The sequence below is a fragment of the Brachyhypopomus gauderio genome, chromosome 15 (assembly GCF_052324685.1).
Source record: "Brachyhypopomus gauderio isolate BG-103 chromosome 15, BGAUD_0.2, whole genome shotgun sequence".
NCBI lineage: Eukaryota > Metazoa > Chordata > Actinopteri > Gymnotiformes > Hypopomidae > Brachyhypopomus > Brachyhypopomus gauderio.
The window spans coordinates 1,845,955-1,865,592 of NC_135225.1; the positions used below are offsets into that span (position 1 = coordinate 1,845,955).

At 43.9% G+C, this 19,638-nt stretch overlaps 1 protein-coding gene across 1 annotated transcript; it reads left to right on the forward strand.

The window, feature by feature from the left end:
- The first annotated feature begins 148 nt into the window (after window positions 1-148).
- socs5b (suppressor of cytokine signaling 5b) lies at window positions 149-16,509 on the forward strand. Its single transcript, XM_076974574.1, has 2 exons — window positions 149-403; window positions 9,019-16,509. The coding sequence occupies exon 2, from the start codon at window positions 9,036-9,038 to the stop codon at window positions 10,713-10,715; it is 1,680 nt and encodes a 559-aa protein (XP_076830689.1). The 5' UTR covers window positions 149-403; window positions 9,019-9,035; the 3' UTR covers window positions 10,716-16,509.
- The last annotated feature ends 3,129 nt before the right edge of the window (window positions 16,510-19,638 follow it).

A 19,638-nucleotide genomic window follows, 5' to 3' on the forward strand; every position in this document is an offset into this window, starting at 1 on the left:
TGTTTCTCCATTCGTGTGTCCCCGCCTTTGCCCCCACCCATCGGAAGTGAGTTGTCCGTTCATTGGTCGAGCAGGGTCCCGACCCCGCCCGCTCTTTCACGTTATTCGCCCCCCCGGTTCTCTGGGCTCCACCGTCACATTGGCCGTCGAGAAGGAGGAAGACGCGGCCGAGACTGGGAGAACTGGGAGCACTGGCCCGGGATCAAACGGGCATTCCACAGCACCACAATTACACACGCACAATTCGCAGTTTTTTCCTCATTTAAACAGTAATAACAAGACGGAGGTGTGAAATGACGAGCGGGAGTGTGTCACGTTATTTCGGCCCCGGTGAAGCGTTTGTGGGGCAGCTGCGAGTCTGACATCTTCATCCAGACAAAAGAGACACGAGCAGGACGCAGAGGTGAGCGCTCCGTTCACAAACACCAACACAAAACCCTGAACATGTTCAGCCGACATGTCCAGCTTGTCCTGTACCGTTTTTGTAGCCAGGCTTTTTGTTAACGTTTGGCCTGTTGGCAAACATGTAACTCTGGTTACATTAAATGTAACGGAACGCGAGCGATGTTTCGCTGGGATTTACAGTGTTGCCCCGCGAGCCCCGGCGCGCGCTCCACGTCTCCTCGAGTAACTGGAGAAGTTAGGAGATCCTGGCTGGAGAAGTTAGGAGAGCCTGTCTGGAGAAGTTAGGAGAGCCTGTCTGGAGAAGTTAGGAGAGCCTGTCTGGAGAAGTTAGGAGAGCCTGGTTGGAGAAGTTAGGAAAGCCTGTCTGGAGAAGTTAGGAGAGCCTGGTTGGAGAAGTTAGGAGAGCCTGGTTGGAGAAGTTAGGAGAGCCTGGTTGGAGAAGTTAGGAGAGCCTGGTTGGAGAAGTTAGGAGATCCTGGTTGGAGAAGTTAGGAGATCCTGGCTGGAGAAGTTAGGAGATCCTGGCTGGAGAAGTTAGGAGATCCTGGCTGGAGAAGTTAGGAGATCCTGGCTGGAGAAGTTAGGAGATCCTGGCTGGAGAAGTTAGGAGAACCTGGCTGGTCAGTGCCTGCAAAACCTCCAGCTCTAGTCTTTACTCGTGTTTGTTACTGACACAGACATGTTCCTAGTTTTCAATACTATATGCACAGGCGTGTATGATCAGACAAGCTAGTGGTGTTGCATTATTTGTGAGAAGTTTAGCCTTCCTTAAATTATAAATTTGGAAGTAAAACGTGGGCTGTGTTGTCCGAATGACTGAGCTTCTATGAATGTTCAACTTCACAGTACAAGTTTCACCCGAGACATTTTTGTGCAAACCTCTCATGTTTGAAGCACTAAAAGGCCTGTTTTTATAAAATGGCTGTTTTACAAGTCAATGGGATTTTTCAATTTATATATAATTCAAGTAGGAAGTATATATATATGATTATTGATTATCCATATTCATGTCCATATTATATATGATTATTGAATATCCTGCTCTTAGATTACTAAAGTTTGCTTGTCTTTTCCTACTCCATTGTGAGACAAAATAACCGAGGTTTGATTAAATTTATTTCAAAAAACGTATGCAAGTGTGTTCTGTAGTTTAACTCTGCCTGTTGTCCTTTAGATGAGGTCTGTGAATATTGGATCAGCAGTTATCATTACTACTCTTGGGAATTCTTGGGAATTCTTTGCCCTGCTGCATCTTTGGGATTTTCCTGTTCCTGCACACCTGACTCATCACATGAAGAGCTTGTCAGTTACTTCATAATCTGAGTGTAAGATCTGAAAATGTGCAGTGCACGGAAGTTCCAAAAAAATATAAAGTATATAATCTAAACACCAAAGAATTGACAGAAGGAGCATGAAGATGATTAGAGGTGACTAGCTTCAGTTTACTGTAGTAAGAGATATTGAAAATATTGTATTTTAGCTTGGTGGGCCAATATATATACACACACACACATACACACACACACATATATATATATATATATATATATATATATATATATATATATATATATATATATATATATATATATATATATATATGAGACATGTATATATATCACAGACACAAGCTAATGAAGTTTATATATATTTTTCATTAGCTTATGTCTGTGATATATATACATGTCTCATACGTGGAAGGTATTTGTAATGAGTTGCCTGTGTGGAAATGTGCTATATTTAGTTAATTAGTGTCCTGTACTACACAGTATCTGCCACCATAGCTGATCCTTCACTAATTATTGCATTAAAGTCAGCTGGAGGAAGACGTGTTACGTGTTTGGTTCAGGACCAAACCATTTGGGAAACCAGCTCGGGTGAAGTAGCCCATACCAAACTGTAAAATACTTCAGTCACATCTAAACCAGAACAAAAATGCGGTATGAGTTCAAAGTGCTCTAATGGAATTAAACTGATGCAGATTTGGTACAGTTTTATTTAATCCTGATAAAGAGTAATATTGGATCAAGTGCTGTCACCATTCTTGGGTGTAACACTAATGGATTTCTTTGGTGACACAGGGTCTAACAGGCTAACACAAGCACAAGACATTATTTTTGTCATTTAAACATCAGCCGAGGCCCTCGTAGAGGTGCTGATGCTGTAAGTGGCGTCAGTGTGGCAGGCACTCACCTTTCCTCTGAGGGCTATGCTCTGAAAGTGAGCCAGGCTACCAAAACATCTATTTATCCTCCTTGGAAAAAGAGTGATTACGTGCTTAATGTTATCTGAACGCAGGGCCACTCATCGAGACCCCATGAGGGTGGGTGTGCCGAGCTGGACGTAAGAGCAGAGGGTGATTTTTGGGTTCAGTGTGGGCCAGTATTGCTCTAGTCTGCACTCAGCTCCTCCAGGTTGGTCATTGGTCAGATGCCTTTTTACTTTTCTTTTTTTTTTATACTGTATTTGATGTAATTGTTCATCCTGTGGAAATGACACGTCTCTCTGCCCATTTTGTTTTTGACAATCCATTTTGTTTCAATGGTTATATAGTAGTTTGGTGTTAATTGCAGTGGCTCATACGCTCATATTTAGTATATTTACTTGCTGCCGACAGTGTTGTTCCTGATGGACAATGTCGGTGACCCTGAATCACATTTTCTATGCTCTCTGTTTCATTTTTTACCTTTTCCTCTTTCGATCCCATTATAACAACGGCAAAGGCCTTACCACACACCACCACCACACACGCTGTCTAGACGCACCTAACACGCTCTCTCACTCCACCATTATTTCCTTCAATGAGGTGCATGGCAGGTGTGAAAGACACAAACACTTGTTTAACTAATTTGGCATCAGGTCTGTTATGTTCGCCTATTATCTTCTGTTTCATGTGGCAATTTCTTTGATGCCTAATTATAATGGGAGACGCTGGACATGGTTTGATTAGTTAGTAGCGTTACATACATTACTGATCAACCATGCTCCCTGCACAAATGATTGTGCTTGTAACTGCTCGTAAGCCTGTAAGATATTCTTCTTTTACTGTTTACCATGTCCTTATCCACATCATTTATTTTGTGCTTTAAACATTTTTTTTTTTTGCAGCCAGAGTCTCCCTGCACTTTTGCACAAAATGACATTTGTTTCTGTGCTCCAGAGCATGACTGATGTACTTGACTTAAAGTTGAGCAATTAACTGTGTTTGAGTTGCAGCCTAATGAGTCTTACCCAGCCCCCAAGTTCACGCTTGTTCCCCCAACTGGATGTGAGGTTATGATCGTGTCTTTAACATTCCTGCACACTACTTCCTCCTAACTCAGACCCTTCTGTTTTGGCACAACCTAGGCAGTGCTGTGCACGGAGGAATGCTTAAAATGACCACCGAAGTTTTAAAATGTCTTTACACTCGCCCTTGGACACATTTATGGCATAAAACGCATTGGTGTTGTCCAAGACATCTTGCATAACAGTTTTCTATGGCAAACCATGGTCTAACTTTTACCGCATTTTCCTGACCTGCAAAATCACCTGGGTCTCACTTTCATTTACTTGATAGTACAGCTTAGTGTAATCATGCAAATTGTTTCACTATTGCAGGCCAGTGTGCTTAATGATTGATTTAATTATTGTGCTCCAGATTCTGTTTTCGCAGAGGTGGCCTTTGTGAACAGGACTTTGGGCTGACAGTTGGAAGGGTTCTGGTCTAAGTCCTGCCTAGTCCTAGTCCTAGTCCTAGTTCTGCCATTCAGCTACAGTTGGGCCCTTGACTGAAGCCCATAACCTGCTCCAGGTGCTCTCTGTCATAGCTGACCCTGTGTTGACATAGAAACTGGATTATGTGAAGGGAAGCATTTTGTTGAAATTTATATATGATCAAATAAAGCCATTGTCTCTACATCTTCATCTAAATGTATATATGATCAAATAAAGGCATTGTCTCTACATCTTCATCTAAAGGTTATTGTAAATGTGTGTGAGGAGATATTGCAGGTTTCAGAAGTCTACACTGTTCATATGCTAAAATTGTAGCTAACCAGCTAGTGTGCCAACAGCCAGTTAGTGTAGAACATTTTTACGTAATTTTTGGAGTTGACAAGGATAAATCTCTCCATATAGGCAAAATGCTGAACTTTTAGTTAATGAATAAGAATGTAACTACTCAAAATGGTGCCTCTGAGATACTGCTGTAAGCCTTTAAGGATTTTCGGGTTGATGTTTGCGTTCTTGTCAGTGAAGCTCTCTTCAGGCCTGTTAATTCATGCTTGTCTTATCTGATCTGCGTTTTGTGCCGTACTAAAAGCGAACCGTTAGATTGTTCTACTTGACGCAGGTCCTGTTGGTCAGTCGTGAATATGCAACATATTGGGGTTCATGCCCACACCATGGAATGAAAAAAATAAACAAACATAGTCTCTAATTTTAAGACCAATTTTGGAAAGGATATTAAAGCATACTGAAATGCATTAAGCATTTGACAGAAATTACAAAGCATCGGTGCAGGATCTTGTATTATTTTTTATTATATTGAAAACTATTTTTGTCCAAAGTGTGACCATCAGAAGAGTGCGGACACGCTACACAACATGCCACGACAGTGACAACAAGGGAAAACTTTTGCTTCAGCAGATATAAAGGGCTCTGAAAAACTATTACAAAGGAGATTTGTGTTGTTTCCATGTCCATCACTGACATGGCCTGTCTGTAGAGTGGCACATGGAGTGGACATGTTTGAAGGAATCATTTATAGTTTTATCATGTGTCAATCAAACACCAGAAGCTTTTCAGCATGAGTTTGAGAACATAGAAGGAACAGTGTATCCGTCCCGCCCTTCTGCAAGCCACTCTTGTGTGTTTGTTTTTGTGACCATGATTAACAAAGTCACGGGAAAAAAAAAATGCTAACTCACATGGAAATACACAACCACCTAAGATGCATCTGATATTCAGCCGCATTAGTTATGCATTTTAAGGACAAAAAACAACAAAGGGTGTGAAATGCATGAGAAAGACAAAGAGACTCATGTCTTTTATATGTGAAGTGTTAGATGAAAGCTTCAGTGTGTGTGTGCGTGTGTGTGTGTGTGTGTGTGTGTGTGTGTGTGTGTGTGAATCCCTTGCCCTCTTATAGAATAAAACTGTGTAAGTGATGCAATTGTGTGGTAAATATCAGTCATTCATGTTTAATTATCCTTGTACATTTTGTCTTTTGCAGTTCAGTGTTTCTGAACATTTGTCCTTGTTTCTAAAACTGAAATAACAATGTAACGTGAACAGTGTGCCTTATTTTGCCAGGCTTATTTTCCATTTTATATTATTTTATTTATTTTAACCTCCCCACCCCTCCCCAAAAGGGACTGAGTTGTTTAAGAAGATGGATTGATGTGAACAGGATTGCCTTAAATTATAGGGGGAGAATGTAATCTCACTAAAGTGTGAGGCTCACTTCAATTTGAACAATTGATAACCTTGTTTGTTGTGAGAATGTAAAATTATGAAATGATGTTTGAGGTATGACCTTGTGCACACGCGTGTACATATCGAGCTTCGTTCCTTGATTCAGTATGAAGGAGGAAAGTTTCAACAGTCTTTCTTTAGAGAGGAAGTGGTACCTCCCTTCAGGAGCACACTTGGCATACTTGATGCTAAACTATACCACAAATGTTCTCCGCTGTTACATGCAGGCCTAATCTGAACTGTAAATGCGTCTGCAGTCGGTAAGATTATATCTTGGCGTAGTTGAGTTTCATGTGTAGGTAAACGACGTATACGCATCAGGAATGTCAACTGATGGTGATAAAGTTGAAAGCAGTAGGGATAAGTACATTAAGTAGTGACATCTTAAATGAAGAAAAAATAAACAAAATATTTTTTGATGGGGGGAGCAGATGTAGTGAAAGAAACAACCGTGTCTGGCTGTACTGTGTTGTACACAGAACTGATAAAGAGCCAGAATGTAAGAAGGTGTCATGATGATTAGAGGACTTCACGTGTGTCATGATGGCAGTGTTTAGAGGATTTCACGCGTGTCAGGATGGCAGTGTTTAGAGGATTTCACGAGTGTCAATATGGCAGTGTTTAGAGGATTTCACGAGTGTCAATATGGCAGTGTTTAGAGGACTTCACGTGTGTCATGATGGCAGTGTTTAGAGGATTTCACGCGTGTCAGGATGGCAGTGTTTAGAGGATTTCACGAGTGTCAATATGGCAGTGTTTAGAGGATTTCACGAGTGTCAATATGGCAGTGTTTAGAGGATTTCACGAGTGTCAATATGGCAGTGTTTAGAGGATTTCACGAGTGTCAATATGGCAGTGTTTAGAGGATTTCACGAGTGTCAATATGGCAGTGTTTAGAGGATTTCACGAGTGTCAATATGGCAGTGTTTAGAGGATTTCACAAGTGTCATAATGGCAGTGTTTAGAGGATTTCACGCGTGTCATAATGGCAGTGTTTAGAGGATTTCACGCATGTCAGGATGGCAGTGTTTAGAGGATTTCACCCATGCTTGCCAGAAAGTGTTCAACAAGAAAATTAGTCATGTGAGATGAGACATAATTAGAGGTGATTGCTATATTAAAGCTGTCATGTTGCCGTGTTATTTCATTCCAGTTATTGCCATCAGACCTGTCCTAATAAATAATCAGACCTGTCCTAATAAATAAGCTTGTGTCAAGTTACAGTCAAGTCAGGTAGCACTTGATATCACTCCAAGAGTTAATGGGTTATTTCGTTCTTAATGTTTTAATTCTGTTTCATTTTTAATTACCCAGTGAGTTTATCATATACACTTGAGATGTTTATTAGCTATCAATGCAGTGCTGAAAATGCCATTGTAGTTTGAGACTGTGTATTGTACAAGCCAACGTTAACAGTTCCATATTACCCAGAGCCGCACATGATAACATTAATAAAGTTGAACTATGGAGGATTACCAACATCAGCTATTGTCATTAAAACTCTTTAGACACGTTTCAAATATGTATCCACACTGTGAAATATTATTTGTTGGTGTACATTTCACAGGCCCACAACCTCATTCTTCATTCATGGGCACACATACCTTTCTTATTATTTTCAGTGTAGTTACTGAATAATTTATAGTACTCAATTCACTACAGTTAGTCAGTAATAAAACTAAAGTGTATGTGTTTAAAGCTGGAGTTTAACCTAATATGTAAACTAAAGTGAATAACATGGTTGCTATAATTTGTTTAAGTTATTTGAGGCACAAAAGAAAACATAATTAAAGTTCAAATGTTATATTGAACAATGTCTGGTGGATTATTATGTTGGCACACTATACCACAGATTGTGTTTCTTCAACAACAGTGCACAATCAACATTGACTTGACAAAAACTAATTTACAATGTGTTTGGTCAAAATGCTGTCAAATCTTTGTATAATATTTAGGGATTATAATGAATTTGGAAACAGTAAATATATACAAATCAGCAAAGCAACAAACCTTTTATTTTCTGTTCAGAATAAATTCAATACCAGGAAAGGCTCCTGACTCAGATAATGTTATGGTGGATTTTCTCTCTGAACCCTGATTGGTCTCGAGCTTCTAACAGAGCCCATGTTACCCTGTTAGTGTCAGAACAACCTGCTTTAGTCCTTCAGAGACCGTGAAAAGCTCAAATCTGCTCTGATGGAGATATATTATTTAATTAGAAAGAAGATGACGTCAAGTGCAACTTTTGCCATCTGTAAGACCACGACGTCAGGAGATCCATCGCTCTACATTCTTTCATGAATACTACCTAAAAAACTTCACCAGGTAATGATTGAAACTATGGGTTCAAATGGATTGGTGGGTCTTCTGTATGTAAGTTTCATGTTTCACTTTCATAGTTTCACATTTCCTGAGCAGCTCTGTCATATTTTCCTCTTTAAAGTTTATATTTTTGAGTCAGAGTTCTAAGAAAATTTGGGGCACTGGACAAGATCAAGTTGTTACCTTAGATTTGCATGTTTAACATGGAAGAGGACGACGTGGTCAGATCTGTCTCCAGGATGAAAGGGGAACTGAGGAGATTTGCTGTCAGACTTGAAGCTCGAATTGACAGGAGACAAGAACTGACTGCTATTCTTGTCAGTCTACATATGTGTCATCTCTCTGTCTGTACCCAGCTATCCCATTCGTCAGTATTTCCTCCAAGCATGTGCCTGCTGCCATGACAGGGAAAGTTCTTAGTCAGGTCCAGACTGGCTCAGTAATACATTACATACCACCAGATCAGCTGGGAGTAGATCCTTGCCTTCATTTATAGCCGTGGCCTTGTGTTCCCGCATATCTGCCTGACAACTCCACGCTCACCGTATGACTCTACTGACCACTAACACATGTGCACACCTTGCACACACAAACACACACTCGATTATGTCCTAACAGTCTTCAATATCTCCACCAACTACTCTGTGCTTTATGAACAGTTTATTGCCAGAAATACTACCACGCCATATTCTTGTTTGCAGTTATTTTGTAACACTGTATATCACTGGACACCATGTAACCTACATATGCACCATTAGAATGGTATAACCCCGATTGCATTGACAGGCACTAGTTTTTTTAGTGGTTAATTCTTGGTTTATATTTACCCAACAGGTCTGAGTCTCCAATCTATGGAGAAAGTGGGGAAGATGTGGAGTAGCTTCAAGGGCAGGTGTCAAAGCCTCTTCCACACCCATGGTTCGGAGCCCAGTGTATGCAGCCTGGACACGGATGGCGTCCACTGTGTGATGGACATGGGCCAGGCAGATGTCCCAGGTGAGTCCCAGGCTGCTGGGGCCTCTGCTTCTGCCCAGGCTCTCCGGGTGAGCAGGGCACGCCGAGGCCACAACTGTGTGGCGGACATTCCCCAGATTGTGGAGATCACGGTGGACAAGGAGACGGAGGACGTGCGGAGGGTGCCGATCGTGCGCAGGGACTCGTACTCCCGACACGCTCCCTGGGGGGGGAAGAAGAAACACTCCTGCTCCACTAAAACGCAGAGCTCTCTGGAGGCTGACGGGCAGACGTCCTGCTCAAGAGGAGGGCCCAGGAGGCGCGAGCGTTTCTACGGGACCAGCTCCGTCCAGGAGACGGGCGAGTCGGAAGCGGGAGGTGGTGGGCGGAGCTTGACTGTCCGCTCCGTACGGCAGCAGCTGAAGGACACGGTAGGCTTGTGTCTGCCTCTGCAGACGGCCCGCCGGCCCCGGTCCGCCACGGGCCAGGCTGCTTCCAAGCGCAAGATCCACCTGACGGAGCTGATGCTGGAGACATGTCCGTTTCCACCTGGCTCCGACCTGGCCAACAAGTGGCACCTCATCAAGCAGCACACGGCGCCGGTCAGCCCACATTCCTCCACCGCGCTGCTGGACGCTTTTGACCCGGCGCGCCCCGCCCTGGAGGACGAAGAGGAGAGGCTACGAGAGCGACGGAGGCTCAGCATCGAGGAAGGTGTCGATCCTCCACCCAACGCACAGATCCACACGTTGGAGGCCACGGCTCAGAGGTCCGCCCTCCACAAACTGGGACCAAAGATGGCACCCGGGTCCGGGGAGGCTCCTGGGGAGGTCAGGGGCTTGGGTGCTGGCAGCTCTTTCTCAGGGGGTGTGACTGGTATGGTGGCACAGGTGGGCGTGAGCTTGGCCACACCGCCCCAGCTGGCGGAGTGCGACTCCGAGGAAGACTCCACCACCCTGTGCTTGCAGGCGCGCAGGCCCAAGCAGAGGCACGCGTCTGGGGACGGACACTCCACCCGGCACCCCGGACCCTGGAAGGTGCACACACAGATCGACTTCATCCACTGCTTGGTGCCTGACCTGCTGGCCATCACAGCACTGCCCTGCTACTGGGGCGTGATGGATCGGTACCAAGCGGAGGCGAGGCTGGATGGCCGGCCCGAGGGCACCTTTCTGCTCCGCGACTCGGCGCAGGAGGACTACTTGTTTTCAGTGAGCTTCCGTCGCTACAACCGCTCGCTACACGCACGCATCGAACAATGGAACCACAACTTCAGCTTCGACGCGCACGACCCCTGCGTCTTCCACTCCTCCACGGTCACGGGGCTGCTGGAGCACTACAAGGACCCGAGCGCCTGCATGTTCTTCGAGCCGCTGCTCACGGCGCCGTTGCACCGGACCTTCCCGTTCAGCCTGCAGCACCTGGCGCGTGCCGCCATCTGCAGCCGGACCACCTACGACGGCATCAGCGCCCTGCCGCTACCGCAGACCCTGCAGGACGTCCTGAAGGAGTATCACTACAAACAGAAAGTGCGTGTTCGCTGGCTGGAGCGGGAGCCGCCGCTCAAGGTCAAATGAGAGCCAGCTCTGACCAACGGAGGCGTGAGCCATGAAGGCAGGACTCTCTCTGCCAACAGGAGTGCGTGTGGATCAGACCAGCGCTCAGTGAGCTGGAGTTAAGCTTGTACTGAAGGAACGTTTGGAACTGCCAATACTCAAGTGTTTTAGTTCATACTTACTTCACATGGAATATGCGTTTCTAATAAGCAGTTTACGCTACCTGGCAAGCACATGTTTAAGTGTTGAGCAGGGTTGGATCGGGATAGTTCTGTCCTCTCTGCTCTGTCTGTCTGACCATGTCTCCTCCATCAGCTTCCGCCTGTCTGCTAAACCGTCTGCACGGTTTCTCCCATTTCACACCATGTGGTCCCAGATTAGTTACAGACATTTACTCAAAAAAATGGACAACATCCATTTAACTTCATTTAAATACTAACATTATACTCACAGTATGACGTTTTTTAAAGCTAGCCTTTAAAGGCTGATATTTAGTTATGCATTACCTGATTATTTACTAAGCCAATTTACCAGCAATACGTTTCAATTTCTTCACCAAATCCTCTTGAGTGTTATGTTTCATGACGCAGCATTTAGATCTCAGAAAACAGGTTACACATTCACTTTCAGCTCGTCTTTTTCAAGGGTGGCAGATATAAAAGACACAGATTAACTGCATGAGGAGGAAATTGCCAGTTAGAGACAGTCATCATTTCCTGTTACCCACCAGCTACACACATGGGATGTACGAATACACCGACAGTTGACCATGTGAATCTAAAATTGGCTTGCAAAGTGGTGTCATCCTTCACCACAATTGCCATTTTAAATAGGGTGTTGCTATGTTCTGTTTTGCGTGAGGGTCTCAACAGAAAAAACCACAGGCACTTTTGTCATTTCAGTAGTTCAAAAACGAAGAGCGACCTGAACATCAGCAGTATCAGTTTGTGATTAGTATTACTGGCCATTATGGGGCGTACCTTGAGTTCACGTGTTCACAACTCACTACCATTCTCTTCTGTCATAAAGGGTATGAATGAGTGATCTGTATTTCACACTGACATGACGTCACCTTCAGTCTGAGCAGATGTTTTATTCTACAAATAAATGTTTTTTGTTTTATTCTGTCTGTGGTTTTAAGAGGAAGTGATATTTGCAGTACGATTACCTCACGATGTCTTTGCTATAGACCAGGGGTACTCAACTGGCGGACCGCGGTCCGGATCCGGACCCGAACGCAGTCCTGTCCGGACCCAATCTCATTCCTGATTAACTGGATACGGACCAAAACAAAACCGTAGCATTTATTTCAGGGCTATTGAAAAAACACTCCGTCACGAGTGTTACGTTTGCCACCCCCGCTCAACAACTTACGTTCGCCACCCCGCTCTACAACAAGCCTGCCTGGTTGACGCTTCGCGAGCGGCGCGAGGGTCCGCGCGGCGAAAATGACGTAATCGCTGTGGCTCCGCGTGTGCGCGAGTGTCTCGCGCGCTGTCGGTTCGAGAGGTCGTGCATCTCTCGAATTTTGTAACTTTGCGCCGCGCTTCAGCGCAATGAACAAAGTCACGTTTTCAGGGTTCATACACCTTTATAAGGTGGAATTAAAGCACTTGTACGTCACTTTCAAGGTCCATTTCAATATTTCCCAGCATGTTAAACATAATTAAGTTAAATATTTATACATATACTCGAAATAATTCGCTTTTTTATCACATTATTTAATGGTTGTTTATTTAAAAAACGCCCAATCTTCACGTCTTCACGTTCTCTCATGTTTCGTCCTGGAATTACAAGAGGCTCGTATTTGTTAACCTAATACAAGAGAACTATTCAGTCAGACAGCTATTTGTTGTGAAACCAAGTAGTTACAATTTCAAGCATTTTAAAGTACTTTAACCTAAATTCCAGCACTTTTCAAACCTGAAACATATAGCAACATTAAAATTGGTCAGGTAAATGTTCATTCCCCTGTTCTGAGGGGTGTTTCTACCACATATCGTATCGGACAAAATGCCTATCGTTTCGGAGAACACTGCAGTGACGCTCGCGAAAGTATAAACACCTCCACCGTTCGCGCACCGTACCCCCCCCCCCCCCCCCCCCCGCTCAACAACTTACGTTCGCCACCCCCGCCGCACCGGACCTCAGGGCACAGGTATCTGCCAAAATTGGACCGCGGACAAATTTAGTTGAGTACGCCTGCTATAGACTCAGCATGAACGTGGAGAAATGCCATTTGTGTGCTTGTTTTTCGGTGTTGATGTCCTGTTACCTTATCAAACGTGGTTAGTTCCACATACGCTGCACTTTTATCCATTTGTGAAGCATCATAATTTGCTTCCTGTGTCATATTTTTGTGCACTAAAAAGAGATTCCTTTAACACTGTAAAAAAATGATGGGCTATCCAACTCTCGTAATCATATACCCTATGAGAAGCTGATTTGTTGATATGAGTGATGAATATTTTTTTATATGGGACAAATAAAGGCCAAACTAACGTCAAGTGTTGGGTTCACTGTCAAAGCTGGAATATATTAATATGAGAAAATGCTCAGGTCCACTATGAGTTCAACGTATGCACAATGGCTGGTTGCAATGGAAGCTGTTTACTCAGTGTTTGGGTTTTTAAGGATGTCTGTGTGCTGTTTCATCATGTACCCTGATCTGTATCCTGTTGTTTCTTTAACACTCTTGGCACATTTCAGATTCAGGCATTGTCAGCAGTTTTTCATCACAACTAAAATGGCCTGTAGGAAGCTGGTTTATTGAAAAGATCAGCCCTTTTCCTCCCTGTTTGCTCTACAAAGACAGACCAACTGATTACAATCCTCCCTCCCCAAACAAACAGACAAACAAAACCTGCAGCTTTGTGTTGTGTGTGCGTTAAGTGCAGTGTATGTTTGGAAGATGCTGATATCAATGATAGTTGGCCCCGGGGTTTTCAAACGCAGCCTGCCCCTTAAGCGTCTCCTGCTTTTACACCCTTGCTCTCTAAAGTGAGGCCTCTGTAGAATACTGCGGACTGCTCACACGCACACTTGGGACTTTCTGCGCTATAACTCAGCAAATGAGTCTCTCCTGGCAGAGTCAAACCCTGCCCTGCCCTACAGGCGCTAATCATGGGCTAAATATACTAAGCTACGCTCTAAATTTACCATCCTACTAAAAGGACCAGTCTGTGTTTCTTGATGGGTTTTATGAAAATATAGAGTAGAGGGACTTTTTTCTTCCTCACTGGCCTGACCACATCCTCAGCATCACTATGTTGAGCTGAAAGCAGAAATTCTGTTGTTTGTGTAGTCTGCTTGGCCTCAACACTATTTGGGTGCTACGCTAAAGTTAGCGTTAGCAAGAGGCTAACACAGGGCACCATTGAGACATTTTGAGTTCTCTGGTGTCTTGCTGTGGGGGATGGGATTGAGTTAAAAAACTATCAGTCATTATTTGATTAAGGGTGGAGAGAATATGTTTGAGGGGCCTGTGATGATTGTAGACGTTTGAACACTCCTCCTCTAATTCCACTGACTCCATTCACTGCTTTCGAAATAGTGCAGATCTGTCAGCCATTGCTACAGGGAATAAAGAAGTCGTTTCTCGAGAATCTTTGAACTCTGCCTCATAATAATGATCTAGGGTGGTGGGGTTTTCTCTATCACATGGTTAGTAGGACTTGAACAGCCTCTCAGCACTAAAACGTCTGTATCCCTCCCTGTTATTTGTTCTCTATGGGAACTGGCATGTGTCAGCCATCACAGTACCACATGGTGCCCATATGAACCATTAAACAGACTCTGTGCCATGACCACAGACTTATAGAGGCCGGCAGCTTCCTTCTGTTCAGCAGTTAAACAGGAAAAGACATGCACACATAAATATAGAGGAATCTCTATTCTGCTCTATAAAAAGGTGCAAATAGATGTTTCAATGTTTATTATATCAAATCAAATATATTTGTATAGCGCTTTTCACAACATACAGTACTGTATGTGGAACACTACAGTGTCAGTACTGTATGTGGAACATTACAGTGTCAGTACTGTATGTGGAACACTACAGTGTCAGTACTGTATGTGGATCATTACAGTGTCAGTACTGTATGTGGATCATTACAGTGTCAGTACTGTATGTGGAACATTACAGTGTAAGTACTGTATGTGGAACACTACAGTGTCAGTACTGTATGTGGAACATTACAGTGTCAGTACTGTATGTGGATCACTACAGTGTCAGTACTGTATGTGGATCATTACAGTGTCAGTACTGTATATGGATCACTACAGTGTCAGTACTGTATGTGGATCACTACAGTGTCAGTACTGTGTGTGGATCACTACAGTGTCAGTACTGTATGTGGATCATTACAGTGTCAGTACTGTGTGTGGATCACTACAGTGTCAGTACTGTGTGTGGATCACTACAGTGTCAGTACTGTATGTGGATCATTACAGTGTCAGTACTGTATATGGATCACTACAGTGTCAGTACTGTGTGTGGATCATTACAGTGTCAGTACTGTGTGTGGATCACTACAGTGTCAGTATTGTGTGTGGATCACTACAGTGTCAGTACTGTATGTGGATCATTACAGTGTCAGTATTGTATGTGGAACACTACAGTTTCAGTATTGTATGTGGAACACTACAGTTTCAGTACTGTATGTGGATCACTACAGTGTCAGTGCTGTATGTGGATCACTACAGTGTCAGTGCTGTATGTGGAACACTACAGTGTCAGTACTGTATATGGATCACTACAGTGTCAGTGCTGTATGTGGAACACTACAGTTTCAGTGCTGTATGTGGATCACTACAGTGTCAGTACTGTATGTGGAACACTACAGTTTCAGTGCTGTATGTGGAACACTACAGTGTCAGTACTGTATGTGGAACACTACAGTGTCAGTACTGTATGTGGAACATTACAGTGTCAGTACTGTATGTGGAACATTACAGTGTCAGTACTGTATGTGGAACACTACAGTTTCAGTACTGTATGTGGATCACTACAGTGTCAGTACTGTATGTGGAACACTACAGTGTCAGTACTGTATGTGGAACATTACAGTGTCAGTACTGTGTGTGGAACATTACAGTGTCAGTACTGTATGTGGAACATTACAGTGTCAGTACTCTTATGGAGCAATTGCTCTAGACTAAATCTAAATCACTCAGCCAATTCTACATTTGGTATTAGTTTATCTTTAAGTTGATTTTTTTAAAAGAATTTGTGACATGGCATGGTGATATATTACTTTTTTTATTTTTACATAAATCTTAATATTTACATAAATCCCTAATATGCAATGAGTATGATGTAACTATGGTTGCTGTACTGTCACTTTAATGCTGTATGTGCACATTGGTTGCTATGTGAATGCGTGCGCCATGGTGACGGAGCTTGACGACGATGTGGACTAATGGTTGTAGTTGTGCATCCCAGACTTCCTCGTGGGTTCTGACTAATAACGACATCCGTATCAACATCCACAGGCAGACCCAGACCCAGGAAACAAACACAGCGTAATGATATTCCTCCTCTTCCTCCACTCCTTCTCTCTTTCTATTAGCTGCTGTCAGGATGGAATTGGATTGGTTTTGTTTTGTTTTTATCTATGGATAGTGGAGAAGTCCTGATTTTAATGTCTGTGTTTACTTCCTGTCCTCTTTGTCCTTGTTTTGTTGGGTCCTGTTTCACACTGTTGTCTTGTGCCTAACTTCATTGGAAAGCCGATGGTTACAGTGCTTGTAGTTTTCACTATTGGTGCTTTGCGAATGCTTTTGTCTAATATTGCAAATAAAGGTGTCAAGTGTATTCTGTGCAGTGGTAGGAAGACCCTTTTGTAGGGGTGTTGTGTGTTCATGTGGAATTGCAGGTATGTTTTTTTGGGGGGGGGTGGGGGGGTTGGACACAATTACACATTACAGATATGTGTTTGATTCTGGCCTCTGAGGTCTTCTGCTGGAGGAGCTTGACGTTTGTGGTGCGGGAGCCAACACTGCCTTACCCGTCTCTCTCAAACCCAAGTATAAATAGTAACGCTGGTTATCAGTTTCACATTAGTCACGCCAGCTTCTGAATAATTGAAGCGTTCGTCCTGGAGATGTGAAAGAGGCAGAATTTTACACTTATTTCATTTAGCACACCAGGAAAAGCTTTGGTCACCGCCCACTCACATTGCCTGGGAACCGTGAGGCAGGGACACGTCCTGATTCGTCATTGTTGCTGCTCGTCATGTTCGGAGGCGGAGCTGTGGTGCCGGCTCTCTCATCTGTGCGTCAGTGGGGGAACAGGGCTTGTCCTTGCTAGCACTAGATGATATGTCGGCTATTTTTGAATGGCACGGTTTATCACATCACAGCGAAATGTTCTACTGACGGAGAAGGCCATGTGGAATGGCTGAATGAATTTAAATTCTGTCCTAGTCATGAAATGCCTGTCTCTCATTCATAATGAGCCGAGTGACGTTCCTCTCCAGTGTTCCTCTCATACTCTGCAGATACCCCCTCACACACACACACACACACACACACACACAGAGAGGAGACCCCAGCTTATACTCAGAGCACCAGGCACACACTCCACACATACCACTGCATGTCATCGGCAAGGGCTGCAGGATGAGCTAGAGAGAGAGAGAGAGAGAGAGAGAGAGAGAGAGAGAGAGAGAGAGAAGTCCTCCTTACTCTGGATCGCCTCCAAGTCTGGCAGCAGAGAGAGATGACCTTTCGCTCACCTCGTCCTCACAGAAATGCGTGTGCACACACACCCAGGCTGCCATCTATATTTCATACTAGAAATATATCCCCAGACGGCGCTTTACACCCACTGTGGACGACTACAGGCTGCGAGGCCAGGGCAGAGCCTAAATCAGCCTCCAGTGCGCCAACCTGCTCAGCTTGGCCAAGAACAACACAACCTTCACCATTGCACAGTCATCTGGAGAAGTGAGCCTGACTCTTCCTGCTACAGTGGGAACAGATTAACCCCAACTTCATGTGAAAACGTGAAGCGTCTTAGTTGGTGTGAGAGAGACCGTAGTTTTGACTGTGGAAGTGACCATTGGGCAAGTGACAGTGTCTAAACAAAGGTTATCCTTCCCAAGACTGGTATGACACCTCCCTTAGTGGGATGACTCACTCCATTAATTAAGGCAGGGGTTAGGGACTGAATTTGTGCCAATGTCTTATTTCTAAATCAATGAGGGAGTTTACCATGGTGAAATTATTCCATTTTTAATTACTTCACAGAATGTTAACTTGAGTTAAATGTGCAATAATTGATGATTCATTGCAGAAATAATCAGTTTTAATGATTACTGATTGTTCACTGTGGTGTAATCCAGCATTTGTCAGCCCTAATCAATACGTAATGTTTTTTTTTCAGAAGCTTTTTCTATTACTCTCTGCACCTTTCTCATCTTTTCATCTCTCAGGTGCTTAAAGGAGAATTCTTCACACTTTCCTTTCTCTCCATACGTCCCTAAGTACTTCACCATGGCGCTGAGCTCACACACACATATGTATTTAGTCAGATCTGTGTCCCGCCGCCTTCCCGGTGTCCTGTACGGTGGATGTTTGGCGGGTCTTCCTGTAAACTCTAGGCCCATGAGCTCTGTTCTCTCTCCCGTCCCGCTGTCTCAGTGCTGGCTCTGGGTTTCCAGTCCAATATACATGTTTATGAAGTCCTGACAAAATCCTTCCCCTTGAGCCTCTCCCTCTCTTCTTAACTTCCTTTCTCCCTCCCTCCGGGATCTGACAGGCCCGTATTTAATTTCAACCCGCTTCCCCGAAAGAGAATGATCCTTGGAGCTCTGCAGGCCGTAATGGAGTTGTGTTCAGGCCATTTTGTGAAGCTCCGTGAAACGCGTGGTGGACCCGGCTACTGCCGATAATGGAGATGGATTTGTTCTTTGGGAAAGTGAACAAGGGGTCATGTTTGGTTTTGGGAAAATGAACAAGGGGTCATTTGAAGACTTTGTTGAGGTGCTGGTTGAGTTCTTTAGAAGGATGAACTCTGCTGAGATAGATCTGTGGGTTACTAATGCAGTATCGGGCTTCACGTCAACTCATCTGTTGTAGGGTGTGTTGGTGCTGGGTGGCCAGTGATGACATTGGGCCGTGGGACATGGGTGGGACATGGGTGGGACATGGGTGGGACATGAAGGGACATGGTGACACATGGTGGGACATGCCATTTTTATTGTGTACCAAGTAACACTGTTCATCTGGGAGGGACCCTGAGCATTTTGATGTTAAAACCATTGGCCATAGATTAAAAAAGCATGATTCACCGAACTCTCACTGGGCCTTTTTTATTGCTTTTATTAGCAGGGTATAAGCATGTTGTAAATATTACAGTCATAAGAAATCTATTGGGTTGGTTTTTCACTTCTGGCATTTTGGATGCTTTATTATTTCAGAGCACATGGCACAGTGATACTGCAGTAGCTCTAAAGCATTGGATACATATATGGAAGACCTTCATTCATTATTTACACTCTATATATAAATTATATGTACATGGAACAACACACCAGGTACTTGGTAAAAAATAAAGCCACAATTAAGCTTCAGTGTATGACGAATACATTTGGCACATCCTTTATTTTATTTTTACGTGTTCAAAATTTGATCATCAGTTATGTAGTTCGAGCGTTCATTAAAAGACAATGTATGGGTGGACATGTACATTGCTGTTGTAAACGAGCAGGTCTGTAGTCTGCAGGCTGGACTACAGACCGAGCCGTGCGGGTGCAGCACTACTGTAGCTCTGGGATCAGAGGAATCTGTCTGTGGTCTTTCTCTCCCTGTGTTCTTTCCCAGAAAGATGAATCAGAGAGGGGTGACCGCTGAGTGGCCCGGGATCCTTTCATCCCTGTCTTAAATCTCCCAGCGCGCTGAAGGGGGTCCAGGACCAAACCGTCTCACGCTCCCGGGGGGG